This window comes from Pseudochaenichthys georgianus, chromosome 18, assembly GCF_902827115.2.
Source record: "Pseudochaenichthys georgianus chromosome 18, fPseGeo1.2, whole genome shotgun sequence".
Lineage (NCBI taxonomy): Eukaryota > Metazoa > Chordata > Actinopteri > Perciformes > Channichthyidae > Pseudochaenichthys > Pseudochaenichthys georgianus.
In genome coordinates, this window is record NC_047520.1 from 4467208 (window position 1) to 4480889 (window position 13682).

A 13682-nucleotide genomic window follows, 5' to 3' on the forward strand; every position below is an offset into this window, starting at 1 on the left:
AAATGGTTAAAACAACCAGCCCTTATCGCCAGCATACACTGCATCTACTGCAGGTAATAACAGTTCAGATCATGGGGACATTACATTACCCGCAGCCACTGTCGTGGAGAGTCCAGAGCCTCTTTCAAGAAGAGATTGAAGGGCCATAATGACCATGTACCCTTGTGAGCTGTGCACCCTAATTTAATTTGATCACATGCTTTGTACTTCAATAGCACTTTTAAATTCGACAAGCAGGTCAGCACCGTATAGTAAAATCCTGCTTTTTTAAAATAAGACTATTGGCCAAAACCAAGTCGTATTTATCTTTTAAAGACCTGGAAAGGGTTATTAACGCCTTTGTGACCTCAAGACTGGACTATTGTAACGCTCTGTATGTGGGTATGGACCAGGCGTCAATTAGACGCCTGCAGCTAGTCCAAAACGCAGCTGCACGTCTCCTGACTGGCCACAAAAAGCGTGACCATATCACCCCAATTCTGGCCTCACTACACTGGCTTCCAGTCCGGTTCAGAATTGATTTTAAAATCCTTTCATTTGTTTTTAAAGCACTAAATGGGCTGGCTCCGGCCTATATAGCTGAACTCCTCCAGCGCTACACCCCAGGCAGAGCCTTAAGATCTGCTGACCAGCTGCTGCTGGTAGTGCCTAAGACCAGACTCAAAACCCGAGGGCACCGAGCCTTCGCAGCAGCTGGCTCCAGGCTCTGGAACACTCTTGCCCTCCATGTGAGGTCGGCCCAGACCCTAGGGGCTTTTAAATCCACACTGAAGACACACTACTTCTCTCTGGCCTTCTAGTCAGAGTGGGGTCACGACTCCTGACTGTTCCATGTGTTGTTTTGATCTGTTGTGATTTATTGTCTTTTATTGTGATGTAATGTGTTTTTATGTGTTTAAATTACATGTACAGCACTTTGGCTCGACCAAAATCGTTTTTAAATGTGCTCTACAAATAAAATTTGATTTGATTGTACTGGTGGGTCTCTTGTGCACTCATCCTAGGCTGAGATTGATATTGAAAGTGGATGAGATTGTTGATGATGTTGGAAATTGTTGATAATATTGGTGATGTTGTTAATGATGTCAGGAATTATGTCTTGAATGTTGTTGTATTATTGTTGTATTATTGTTGTATTGTTTTACGTGTCGGACCCCAGGAAGAGTAGCTTTTGTCAAGAGCACAAGCTAATGGGCATCCTTAATAAACATAAACACTAACGTCCTCCCGCCTCGCCCACAGAGGCGGAGCAGCTGCAGCCGTCTTCGTTGCCCCAAACACCGCCACCCCTCAGCGCCCACAAGTGCCAGAGGACCTCGGCAAAACAGAGCCTGCCCAGGTATATTTAAAAAGTACCCAACTCGCCTGTACAGTGGGGTAAGACAGAGATTGGCTGGAATATTCATGTGAAAAATATGTCATCTTCCCGCTCATCCTAATTTTCGGCCTTGATGTAACAATATTCACAATTAAGTAAATCTAACACCCTTTTCACCCATGCAGTTACACTTTTCATTTGCCCTAGACCAGTGGTTCTCAAATGGGGGTACGCGGACCCCTAGGGGTACGTTGGGGTACTTCAGGGGGTACGTGAGATGTATTTGATGTTAATGAAAAAAACAAACATAAGTAATGCATTTAAACAAACTACTAATAGCAGATGAACTACTTTATTCAAAGGTTTACAGAAATTCTGGATAATAAAATGGGAAAAATAAACGGGGTGCTCTCTTTTCCTCTCCCTCTCCTGACAGCCAGTCTCGTGCAGCTCGCTGAACCTGTGATGAGTGACCCGACAGTAAAGAATACACATATTTATCACTAGTTTAGCTAGTTCCAGAGTAGATCAACTTGCTAAGTGTGTTAGGTCTAACTAGTGTATTTTGCTCCGCTCAACGGTCCGTCACAGCGGGGGAGCTGTGATCACGAAGAGCTGCGTGTTCTCTGTCAGCAGCAGCTGATCTGATCTCTCTCTCGCGTCCGGTTAGACTTCACTCGCGTTTATGTCCAAATCTATCAGATCTAGTTAGTTCTAGCTAATAATATGACTGCCTGCTTATCAAAGGACCTAAACAATAAGCGTTGCTTGGCAACGGCGTGTGGCCGCAAAGTATAGCACAGCATTATGCATAATGTTTATATGAGGGAGGGGTCAACATCCCATGCTCATAAAATGCTCATATTTTTTTCTCTTCATTCCCCACGCCCCAAAATAAATAAATATACCAATTTGAGGAAAAGTAACAAAGTTTGAGCAGTGTGGGTTTTATATTAACAGAGTTGCACATATTTCAAAACGTGAAGTGTAATAACTGCAGTTTGCCTCCCTGTCAGAATGACAAAGATCCTCAGTGAAGCACAAGCCCATGTTTCACTACATTGAGTACAACTTATTAAAAAGATCAGTTCAATGCAGCTAATGTCGTCTCAGTGTTATTGCATGATGTTAAAATGGGTTTGCCATGAATTTAGTGATGGATTGTAAACATTTTAAATGTAGCATTTAAGTGTTTCTCAGTTACAAGGTTGTTGTTTAATAAATCAGACACTGATGGTGCAGCACTGTACTGTACCTGTTTATAGGCATTTCCCCCCTAACAAATAGTTTTTGTGCTGATCAGGGGGTACTTGCTGATTTTTTTTTTCAAAGGGGGTACATTATTGAAAAAAGTTTGAGAACCACTGCCCTAGACGATGGGCGCTGTAAGTGATGAAAGTGAGGTGTGTCCGCGGCCAACACCCCCCACTTTCATCACTTACAGCGCCAATCGCCTGAACACTGCTGGCTTATCAGGCGTCCGCAGCTCACAGCCAAAGTGGGCGTGGGAGCGAGGGAGCGAGAGAGATAAATGCAATTTATGAAAACAAATATTTCCAATGCACACCTTTATGATTATTGGGATAAACAGGTTTGAAATCATTTCAATGTATACTATAGGACAGTAAACCAAAAATATCGTTAAAAACTGGAGAGATAAAAGATTATGCACAAATAAGCCTTTTTTAAGGTGTTGTTCAACAGGATATCGTGTGCCGGTGGGGGGATTTTAGGGAATTAATATTTTTTTTGTCAGAAACGAAACTGAAACAGTTCAGAATTAACAAATAGGAGGAGAGACCGAGAGACAGATCACTCAGAGGATCGCGAGGAGAGAGAGACAAGGTAAGATGCAGTTTGACAGCTAATCTGAAGTAAAAGTACTCATAATGCAGATTTCATTTCAGAATAATATGATATGTTTTGATTATAATTATTGATGCATTTAAGTGTTATGAAAGCTGGTGAAGGTGCAGCTAGTTTTAATGACTTTGTATAGGCTACTGCATGGTTGTGAATTTACTCCTGGTGTCTAAAGTCTGATTTAAATGTATATTATATTTCAGATCATTAATCCAAATCTGTAAAGAAGCTAAAGGTATTACAAATGTTTAGTGAAGTTAAAGTACACCATTTACCTCTAAATTGTAGAGGAATAGAAGTACAATTTAAAAACTCGAGTACAACTTCAAAATCTTACTTAAGTAGCCTACAGTACTTAAGTAAATTATTCGTTACTTCCACCACTGATCTTTTCGCCTAGGGCGCCATATCTGGGGGGGCGCTGCACTTGCAGCTCTGGGAGGGAAAAACCCTTTGTGACTGTCGCCGCTCTGCCCGCTCATCCTAATTTTCGGCCTTGATGTAACAATATTCACAATTAAGTAAATCTAACACCCTTTTCACCCATGCAGTTACACTTTTCATTTGCCCTAGACAATGGGCGTTGTAAGTGATGAAAGTGGGGTGTGTTGGCCCCCACTTTCATCACTTACAGCCAACACTGTGGCTTATCAGGCGTCCGCGGCCAACACCCCCCCCTTTCATCACTTACAGCGCCCATCGCCTGATCGCTTATCAGGCGTCCGCAGCTCACAGCCAAAGTGGGCGTGGGAGCGAGCGAGAGAGATAAATGCAATTTATGAAAACAAATATTTCCAATGCACACCTTTATAATTATTGGGATAAACTTAAAGTAGCAGAGCTCTGTGACCGGATATAGTTTTTTTTCGGCTTAGTGAACGTGCTCCAATTTAACCCCTGCATACAGTACTGCCAAAGCTCTGTATAGTTGCAACATCTATAGAGTACCACAGTGACGCGTCCTAAAACCCGGAAGTAAGTTAGCATTTTACCACTTCTGGTTCCTTCGCCAAAAAGCAATGCCATTTCTCAGATTTTGGAAAATAGCTGGAAATAAGGTCTGTGGTTGACACAAATTGAAGAGACAGATCACGTTTTGTTGAGCACACATACGGGTACTTCTGCTCTGACAACCAGGCATGATGGTTCTGTGACGTTTCGCTCTCTCAAAAGTTTGGCCATTTTGACTTCATGCGTCAATCAGCAGCTCTCAACGGAAAGAACGAGACCCCGCCTCCCACGCTGTATCCAGTTCTTGTTGCAACCTTTATAGTCTATGGTTGCAACACAGGCCGTTTCTCAATGTGAAGTAGAGCTTCTGCAGAGCCACTATTTCAAGTATACTACGTCATCGAGTGGCGCCGAAGGACTGTTTGAATGCCCAGCATTCGGTGCCACTCGATGAAGTAGTATACTTGAAATAGAGAGGCAAAGTCCCTCCCTTTCCGGGGGAGCTCCATGGGACCTTATTTCGGAAAAAGTATGTATTGCAGTCAATGGGGAGAGAAAGATTATCTTTCGATTCCAATTGAATTGTGCCACATATGATTTTTTTCAAATTAAAAGATAATTAAATGTGTCGTAAAACTGTGAAGTAACACTTTTTTTGTGTGAAACCGCTCAATGAACTACATCTCCCGTCTCGCACCACACACCAAGACGGCCGTCACGTTAGCACATTTCACTTCTTTTGTTTAAAGTATTAAACGAGGTGAAAATCACTCCAAGTCTGGGCATGTTGAGAGCTGTACATACACACAAGCAGGGCCGCCTTAATGCACGGGCTGACCTGGGCTGAAGCCCAGGGGCCTACGGATATCAGGGGCCTATCATGAGCCAATAAAAAAGTATAAAATTTTTTTTTTTTCGGATGTTTTTGAAAAACATTTAAATAAACAAAGTCTTGGCTTTCAGAATATGAAACTTTTATTTCCAAAATCACACGATAAATACATTTTTGAAGCTTGTAAAGGGAAGATGACAGCTCTCACTCGCCACTCACTCCCCCTCCCTCCGGCTGAAATTATGAATGTAAGGCGTATAGTAATCATAGATAACACGTCAGGGTCCGTTACAGTTTGTTTTCATCTAGTTTCAAATAAACAAAGTCTTGGCTTTCACAATATTAAACTTGTTTCGACAAATTCAGATGATAAATACAACGTTGAAGCTTCGGCATAATTACAAGCGGAGAACGGAGTAACTTGACGTCACAGCAGGCATAACAACAGCCGGTGTTTCTCGAGAGTGTTTTCCCCGGTACACAAACACAATACACACAAACGCAAAATTACACAAACACACACGCACGCACGCACACACACACACACACACACACACACACACACACACACACACACACACACACACACACACACACACACACACACACACACACACACACACACACACACACACACACACACACACACACACACACACACACACACACACACACACACACACACACACACACACACACACACACACACAACGAAAATATCTTCCCTCCGTAGTATTTTGATAATTTGCTCCGCTAATCAATCAGATCGATGGATTCCAGAGATGACTCCGAAACAGTCAGTGGGCACCACGTAACAGCCAATCAGAAAGAGAATATGTTTCACATGTGCCTTATTCAAATTGCGAGTGATTGAGTGACAGATGAAGGTTGTTTAGGAGAAAAAGTTTGAGAAGAAAAAGTTTGAGAGTGGCGCTCGGAAAAGGAAATTGTTGAGGGAAAAGGAGTTTCGAGACCAGCAGCTATTACAAAAAATGCCGAAGCTTACAGGTTATTTTAAACCTGTAGGCCGGGATGAGGAGGAAGGACAGATGGAGTTCTGTGCTGAGCGGTAGCGGTGCCGGCCGCGGGGCCTCGGAGCCAAGTAGGCCGTCTGGTTCTGATAGCGATGGAGTAGCGGGAGAGGAAAAACAGACAGGAGGGAGGGAGGGGAGGAGATGAGAGGACGACGAGGACTTGCTACGTGGAGGGGAGCCAACGGCAACCGGACAAATACATGAGGGAGCGACGATACGTCACTCATCTGGAGGAGAGGACCAGGCGCGCGTAGAGCAGAGTGGAGAAGTGCGATCACAGAGCCTGCCGAGGCTATACATGACTTTCATTTGTTGTTTAAATAGGGGGCCTACAAAACCATCAGCCCCAGGGCCTGATGGCAGGTTAAGGCGGGCCTGCACACAAGGGGAGTTAGTCGGTTCCATAAGAGCCAGCATGCGGGACCGGGATTCTGGCATTTGTAGTCTTTCTAGTTGCGTATTTTTCATAGTCTTATATTTCAACAGTTTTACGACAAACTGTGACTTTTTTTACATGAGATTGACAAACATCATATTCAATTCAAACGGGATAGAAAGATAAGTTTTCTCTCTCCATTGACTTCAATACATACTTTTTCCGAAATAAGGTCCCATGGGGCGGAAGTAGATGGGCGGGACTTCGCCTCTCTATAGTGAAGGCTTCTCAGTACTCTAATTTCCCCTCCTCGGCTCCTCGACTCCTCAGCCCTCCGGTAGTGACCCCATACTTGCCAACCCTCCTGATTTTCGCAGGAGACTCATTACCCTCTCCCGGTTTCCTCCCGGGGTCATATTTCTCCTGCATTTCTCCCGATTCCTGACAAAATCAGATTTACTCAAGTGTTTCCACTCGGACTTTAATACAGCTACACCATTGTTTGGTTTCCATGGTAGCGCGTCTCTTTAGTAGCGTGCAACTGAAAGTCTGAGAGGGTGAGGAAGATAGTCACAGAACAAGAATCGACAACTCAACCCTCTGCTCACTCCTTTCCTGTAAAATACAGGTCCAGCCCACACACATGCTCCATCAAGGATGGTGCTACGGGCCGCAAGGCAGTGCACTTACACCTACAATAAGCATGTTAATGTTAATCTAATACAGCTCCGGCGATCCACTAGCACCACCACCCCACCCACCGCGGTGGTTTTGGAAATGCTCCCGATTTCTGAGGTCTCAAGGTTGGCAAGTATGAGTGACCCGGAAGTGGATATCAGCACGCCATGTTGAAGGACATCTCATTTCTCTAAATGCACATCGAGGACCGAGCATCGAGCATCGCTCTCTGGAGGAGCTATAACCGAGGATACACTGATGGTTCCTCCACGGCTCCTCCGCGGATGCATTTCCGGGAACGGTGGAGGAGTGACGCACGGCCGGACTTATCTCAGCCAATGACAGCTCTGCATGCATCCCCTAGATATTACTTTAGTAACTGCTCTCATCGCAACGCGATGTTTACAGTGAGAACAGCTGTGAGGTCCGTGCAGAAAGCAGAGCAGTGTGTAAAATATATATCACTCAGTATAACAGGCCCACATTACTCTCTGTATTTGTATGCTGTAGTTAAGTAGATATCTACAAACAAGGAGTTGATATTTTTCTAAGACCATTAGGAAATGTAGGTGTGTGTGGTTCAGTGCGTAGATGCGGCGGACAGACGGGTCTCAGTTGGTTTGGTGTCCTACTGTATGCTTACTTTTAATACTAAATTAAATAACAATAAGTCCTCCAACTCATACGACCAAATATGTTGTTTGTTCAAGCGCTTAATACGTCTTATAATTACGTTTGAAAGTGCTCCCGTTCAATGCAAACGTTACAGATGGTCGTTTATTCACAAATAACCCTCTCTGTAAAATCCTAAATTGTAGGATAGTTTGGCCATTAAAACGCTTTTTGATTAGATTTCTAGCGAGAAGTTTATATTGTACTTTTAGAATCCACGTCCAGTCGATATGTAGGATCTATAGTTTGATAGATATTACGAAGATGATTTGAGGTATGCGGCAGCCTCCATGTAAAGTTACGGGTTCAAAACAGTATTTCCGGTATCGACGTTTTCATAATAAAACCAATGATCAAATGATTTAACAGTGATATCTGCAGTACTCATCCACTAAAAAACATCAGTTTATCCTTGTTATACGACATTAATTGGTTTAAATTGTGTACAATGCTTTCGTGTTTTCCCCATAGGTTTTTCTCTTTCGATTCTGAGAGACACATTTATTTTTTCAGAGGTTTTGATAGGCTAAAACATCGAACTACACCCATAATCTTGGATGTTTTAGCCGCAATGCATGTTGGGATATGGTGTTTATGCGATATGAAATCGGAAAACATTTAAAAAACAAAAATAAAAATACTTTATTTTGAGTGTTCTTGCTTTTCTGTTTGGAATTCATCACATAACGGCATTGTAATACACAGTTTGGCTGCATTCAATATTACACATCTGCCGTAGTTCTCTATTTAATTAATTAGAGCCCTGATGAGAAGACTTCTGGACAAACTGGAAGAAATGCTGCGAAAACTGAATATGTGACGTGGATCATAAATATATCAGCAATTAAACAACATCTTCCATTTCTTTTCACTCAATACGTCTCCTTGCAGTATCAACACTAATTCGGCTGACTTTTATATTTGATCCAATTGGTAGATAGGCTGTGTTTACACCATAACGGTGCACAGCTGATAGAAAGGGACGTTTTTGTAGTTTTTAAAGATATTACTGATTTACTGAACTACCTTTCCAACTCCTCATGCAGTTGACTGTTACAGGTCTATACAGGTTCATGGTACAATGCATAAGCTTCAAATCGAGAGACTGAAACTGTATTTTCCTTTACCGTTCTGTTTTAATTTCACAATAAAGTTAATAGTCATATTATGTTTGATATTATTATGTTTTATTAACTAGACCACTGTTTTGTTAACCCGCACCACCTAGTGGTTAAAGCACGTTATTGAATTTAGTTGTTGAATAAGTTATATTTGATGAAAACATTTAAATATTAAGAGTAGCCTCCATACAAAATAGGGGTCAAGGATAGAATATAGATTAGAAAATATCAAGAAGATTCTGTAGTGATTTTGCAATAAAACAGTTTAGTGCAGGACGTCCAAAGATAGAACAGACAAACTAAAATGGCTGAATTTGACTCAGGTGTAACTAAAGTCTGATTTAAGGGTTGTTTATATTTCACATCATTAATCAGAATCTGCAAAGTAACAAAAATAAATGTAGTGGAGTAAAAATACCAGGTTAACCTCTGAATTGTAGTGGAGTAGAACGAAGTAGTACATGCTGCTGTAACAAAAACCTTTCCCAACTTGGGATCAATAAAGTATCTTATCTTAAGATGATTGATGGCTATGCCATATTTACTAAATGTGCATCTGAACCTTGACGAGTGCATGTTTCAGACTTATCAATTAACAACAGGGGTCACAGACATAAGACCAGCTGTTAAATAAAGCTCTTCTGACCTTAGCTGTCATATGGGTATACTAATGCTGCCCATTATGGACAAAAGCAATTTTCACCCATTTATTAATTATATTTTTTAAATGCGATAACACCACTGTGTGTCGTATCCCCTAAACCTCCAGGGGCGTAAACAGTTCAATACTGGCAACTTCTAATTGTGGGAAATACGAAAACGTCTTTTAAAACTACATTTCCCAGTAGAGACGTGCCATAGAACATGTTGCGAAACACACAATAGCGAGCATTTGTAATTCGGGGGGGGGGGGGGGGCTGGACCCGGGGGCTGGACCCATCCAGTTTTGGATAGTCTGCCGTGGTTCCATTCCATTTCAAAGAGCTGTTTGACGCTCAGCGTAACCTTGTCACACTGCTACTCCAACATCAAATCACAGAGCTTGAGGACTAATCACAGGGTTTGTAAAGCAAGGCGGATGTTGTAGTCCCAAACGATAGCTGTGGATTCTGGGTAGTGTAGTGTCTTCGGAAACTCTGTAGTGTCTAAACTCCGAAAAAAAAAAAATGTTTTCCCCGAATTGAAGGTTAAAAACACAAAAGCATTGTACACAATTTAAACCAATCAATATTGTGTAATTTTTTGCCCCACTGTAACACGTAATTTAGAACAACATTTGGGTATCCAGGTTGGGTAAAACTGTATGGTGGGTAACTAATAGTAACATCTTGAATAAATCAATCGGTTCTTTACTTTCTGCAAAAAAATATAGAGGTTTTTTTTCTGAGAGCCAGTGTCTTTATTCGATGGATCCCAATTGGTGTAGTTTAAAAATATCTATAAGAAGTAAAAAAAACTATTTATAAAGAAAACCAACAAAAGTGGTTTGAGCTTGATGGGAATGTCAACAGTTTTTCAGATATTTAGCCAATTACTAAATTATTGTGCATGGCAATTGATATCTATAACAAATATTGTGCATGGCAATTGATATCTATAACAAATATTGTGGCAACCCAATAGTAGTTGGGGCATATTACATTAAAACAAATGTCAATAGTTGTGATATTTCAAGTGGTGTACAAACCGATTGACGTCATCATCTGTTGTTATCCCCCCTTTAGGTGTGTGAATACTGCTGCAGTACATTTGTGGCGCATTAGCATCAAGTGAAGAACACACTTTCATCTTTAGCTCACCGTAATGGAGTCGACAGTGGAGGAAAGAGTTGAACAGCTCAAGCAACTGCTATCATCAGAGAATTTGTCACAAAACAATAAGTCCCCAAAGATGCAACTATTCTCTTTTTTGGCGATGTTGAACGCATACGATCCTGAGGCCTACCTCCTGATGTCTGAGTGTCAACAGATCCTCGGACCACCTGATCCCATCCATGGCGGCCCCCCCTTTGAAAAACGAATGGAGCCTTTCATTGACTTTATCAACATATCCGGTCCGTCTGAACCCAAATGTTCGATTTACCAAGTGTTCGCGAAGAGTGCTGTGAACGAACTAGCTGCCCTAGGTCTTTCCAGGAGTGCTACCATGAAGGAGTTAATGGTTTCACTCTGTGGAGATCAGATTCAGCCACATATAATCGACTCCATTAAAACATTGCTGACAACGAGAGTAGTGGAAGAAAAGGGTAGAGAGAAGTTCTCAAGGTTGATTTCAGACATACAGGAGAAAGAGAGTTTCTACAAGGCTGTGTCTGTATTGAAAACCGCAGCTTATAAACTGACAGGGAACACCATTTTCCCCCAAACACTTTCTCGTCTCTATTACGTCAAAGGAGGCATCATTGACTATACAAAAGCTGAGGAGTGGGCTAATACTGCCATTAGAAGAGCTCCAAAAAACTCTTATGTTGCTGACACTCTCGGGCAGGTTCATAAGAACCAATTTTTGGGGGAATCAAAACCTGAGGAAATCTTACGCAAGGCAAAAGTGGCCTTCCAAGCCTTTAAAGATGTTGAGGTGAAAGCTGACGAAGAAGTGAGCCCAGACATGGTAGACTCAGCAGGTACTGAAAGCACTTCAGTTACCTTCAACAACAGAGGCTACTTTGGCTTCATGCAAGTGGCAAAGATAGCCTTTGAGAAACTCAGCGGGTGCAAACTGAATCCCTCACTGAATCACAGCTTCATCCAGGAGAAGAAAATGGAAGTTGAAGCCAAGTTTGCCTTCTTCCAATGGTACCTCGCCTATTCTCAGCCTGACATGCAATCTTTGGAGCCATCTTTCTTCTGGAAGGATGTTGTTCTTTGTTACGAAATGTACACAACGAACAAAGCAACTGAGTCCATCACCTTTGCAGGCCTCCTCGATAGTCTGAATCGAGGCCTTTTCACTTCAAAGGGAAGGCGCGCTTTGTTTGAGGAGCACCAGGAAACAGTGTCTGATTTGGAGGCGAACCAAGTCTTTTTGAAAGCCAACTACGAGGTCAACTTTGATGTCAAAGCAGCTGAAATGTACATTCTCTCTAACATCAACTTGAGCAACAAGATGCACAACTCTCCTCTGCTCACCCCGGTGAAAGAACTCCAAGCAATAATAGACCGATTCTTGGACACAGAAAAACGCTGCAGAAGCCCTGAGTTTTACCTTTTGGTTCTGCTGTTGTTTTGGTCTGACGGACAATCTCTGGCCGTGCAGGACGAGGAGAATGAAGAAGACGAACAACAGAGCACAGAGGATGACCTTTTGGAGGACACAACGTGGGAGGATGAGGCAAGCGATGATGATCAAGAAACCAGAGAAGAGCTTGGACAACTTTCTCTTGACCGCTTACTTGACCCTGATCTGCAAGAGTATGTCACATTAATGGAGCAAGCTTTTGAGACAACCAAATATGCCAAGTACCTTCGAGGTCGGTACCTTTTGCCTCTCTTCTTTCTGGGGAAGGGCTCTGGACTTCGCAAATGGATTCACAAATCAAAGTTGGATGCAATTGTGGAAGAAAAAGTGCACGCTGAGCTATCTGATGAACAAGGGGAGAGAACGAAAGAGAAATGGAGGCGGATCCATAACATGTGGATCACAGGGGATGTGTGGCGAATCCAAGAAATCCAAGACATGCTGAGCCCAATCAACGTGGAGCCATGCCAGTCTCCACTATCTCCACAGGATCACAAGATGGTGTATGTTTCGGCTGGGGGGAAGAAAATAGAAGCTAAAACCATAGTTTACCCTGATGATGATTCAGCGCCAGGCCCAATGCTTTCCTATCTTGGCTTCACCATCCAGGGTCCTCTCGTCTTCAGAGTGAAGAGCATGTCTGGACAGTGATTGCATGAATGACCACTTTGGGACTACAAGATGAATGTCAGTTCCAAGTGTCATGGCCACCCATTCAGAAGTTGCTGAGATATGTCAGTCTGGACAAAAATGGTGGACTGACCAACATTGTTATCCCTAGAGCCTGCCTAATGTGTTTTACACAAACGTTGCATTTGTAACAGAAAGATACAAAAATCATGAAAAATAGGTTACTAATTATTTTTGGTGAATTGGTGTTGAATAGAGATTCTCTCAAAATCAGATATTCATTCTTGACTACTTTAACCTTATCCGTATCTTAACCACGTGGCTTCCATTTTAATAATGCTGGTAGTGTAATTGAATATAATGAGTATTGAGTCTGATTTCATATCAAAGACATTTTTATTTTAATGTGCTTTTTACAATTGTCAGGATTGGGGAATATAGGACCCAAATGCAGTAAAAGACAACACATCTTACATTTTGTAATATACAAGAAGAGACTATTGGCCATTTATTTTATGACTGCTTGTATTGTAGAATATTGTGGTATGTAGAATGTTTTATTCGGAAAAAGACGGGACACAAAGTTCAACTCCAGGACAAAGACATTCTTTTGTACTTCAGGGATGATAGTATGGTTGCAGATTTTGTCTTTTTTGTGCAATTAATTGTATTTTTAGGGACATTTCATATCCATGAAAATAAATGGGCTGACTACAAACCACATTTTGTACATTTCTATCAAGAATGTAAACAATATATTAGCACTATTAAGAACATTAGGAATAAGAAGGCAATCAAAACTAATTTTAAAGTATCAAAATGTATTTTTCTTTCTTTTTTTCTTTATTTACTGCATATGTAATGTCTTGTTGCTTTGTAATTCTGCCCATGGACTTTGTCTGTTGTACAGTATGTCAAGATGAATAAAAAATATACATACAAAAAGAGTATTGTATTAAATACACAGAAG

The 13682-nt window shown here is 41.7% G+C and overlaps 1 protein-coding gene across 2 annotated transcripts; it reads left to right on the top strand.

Moving 5' to 3' along the window:
* The first annotated feature begins 3123 nt into the window (after positions 1 to 3123).
* Positions 3124 to 13636, top strand: LOC117463374 (sterile alpha motif domain-containing protein 9-like). Of its 2 annotated transcripts, none has more exons than XM_034105597.2 (2): positions 3124 to 3163; positions 10570 to 13636. In XM_034105597.2, the coding sequence occupies exon 2, from the start codon at positions 10649 to 10651 to the stop codon at positions 12731 to 12733; it is 2085 nt and encodes a 694-aa protein (XP_033961488.1). In that variant the 5' UTR covers positions 3124 to 3163; positions 10570 to 10648; the 3' UTR covers positions 12734 to 13636. The 2 variants fall into 2 exon arrangements, with proteins under 2 accessions (XP_033961488.1, XP_071062606.1); XM_071206505.1 differs by lacking the exon at positions 3124 to 3163 and adding an exon at positions 3658 to 3702.
* The last annotated feature ends 46 nt before the right edge of the window (positions 13637 to 13682 follow it).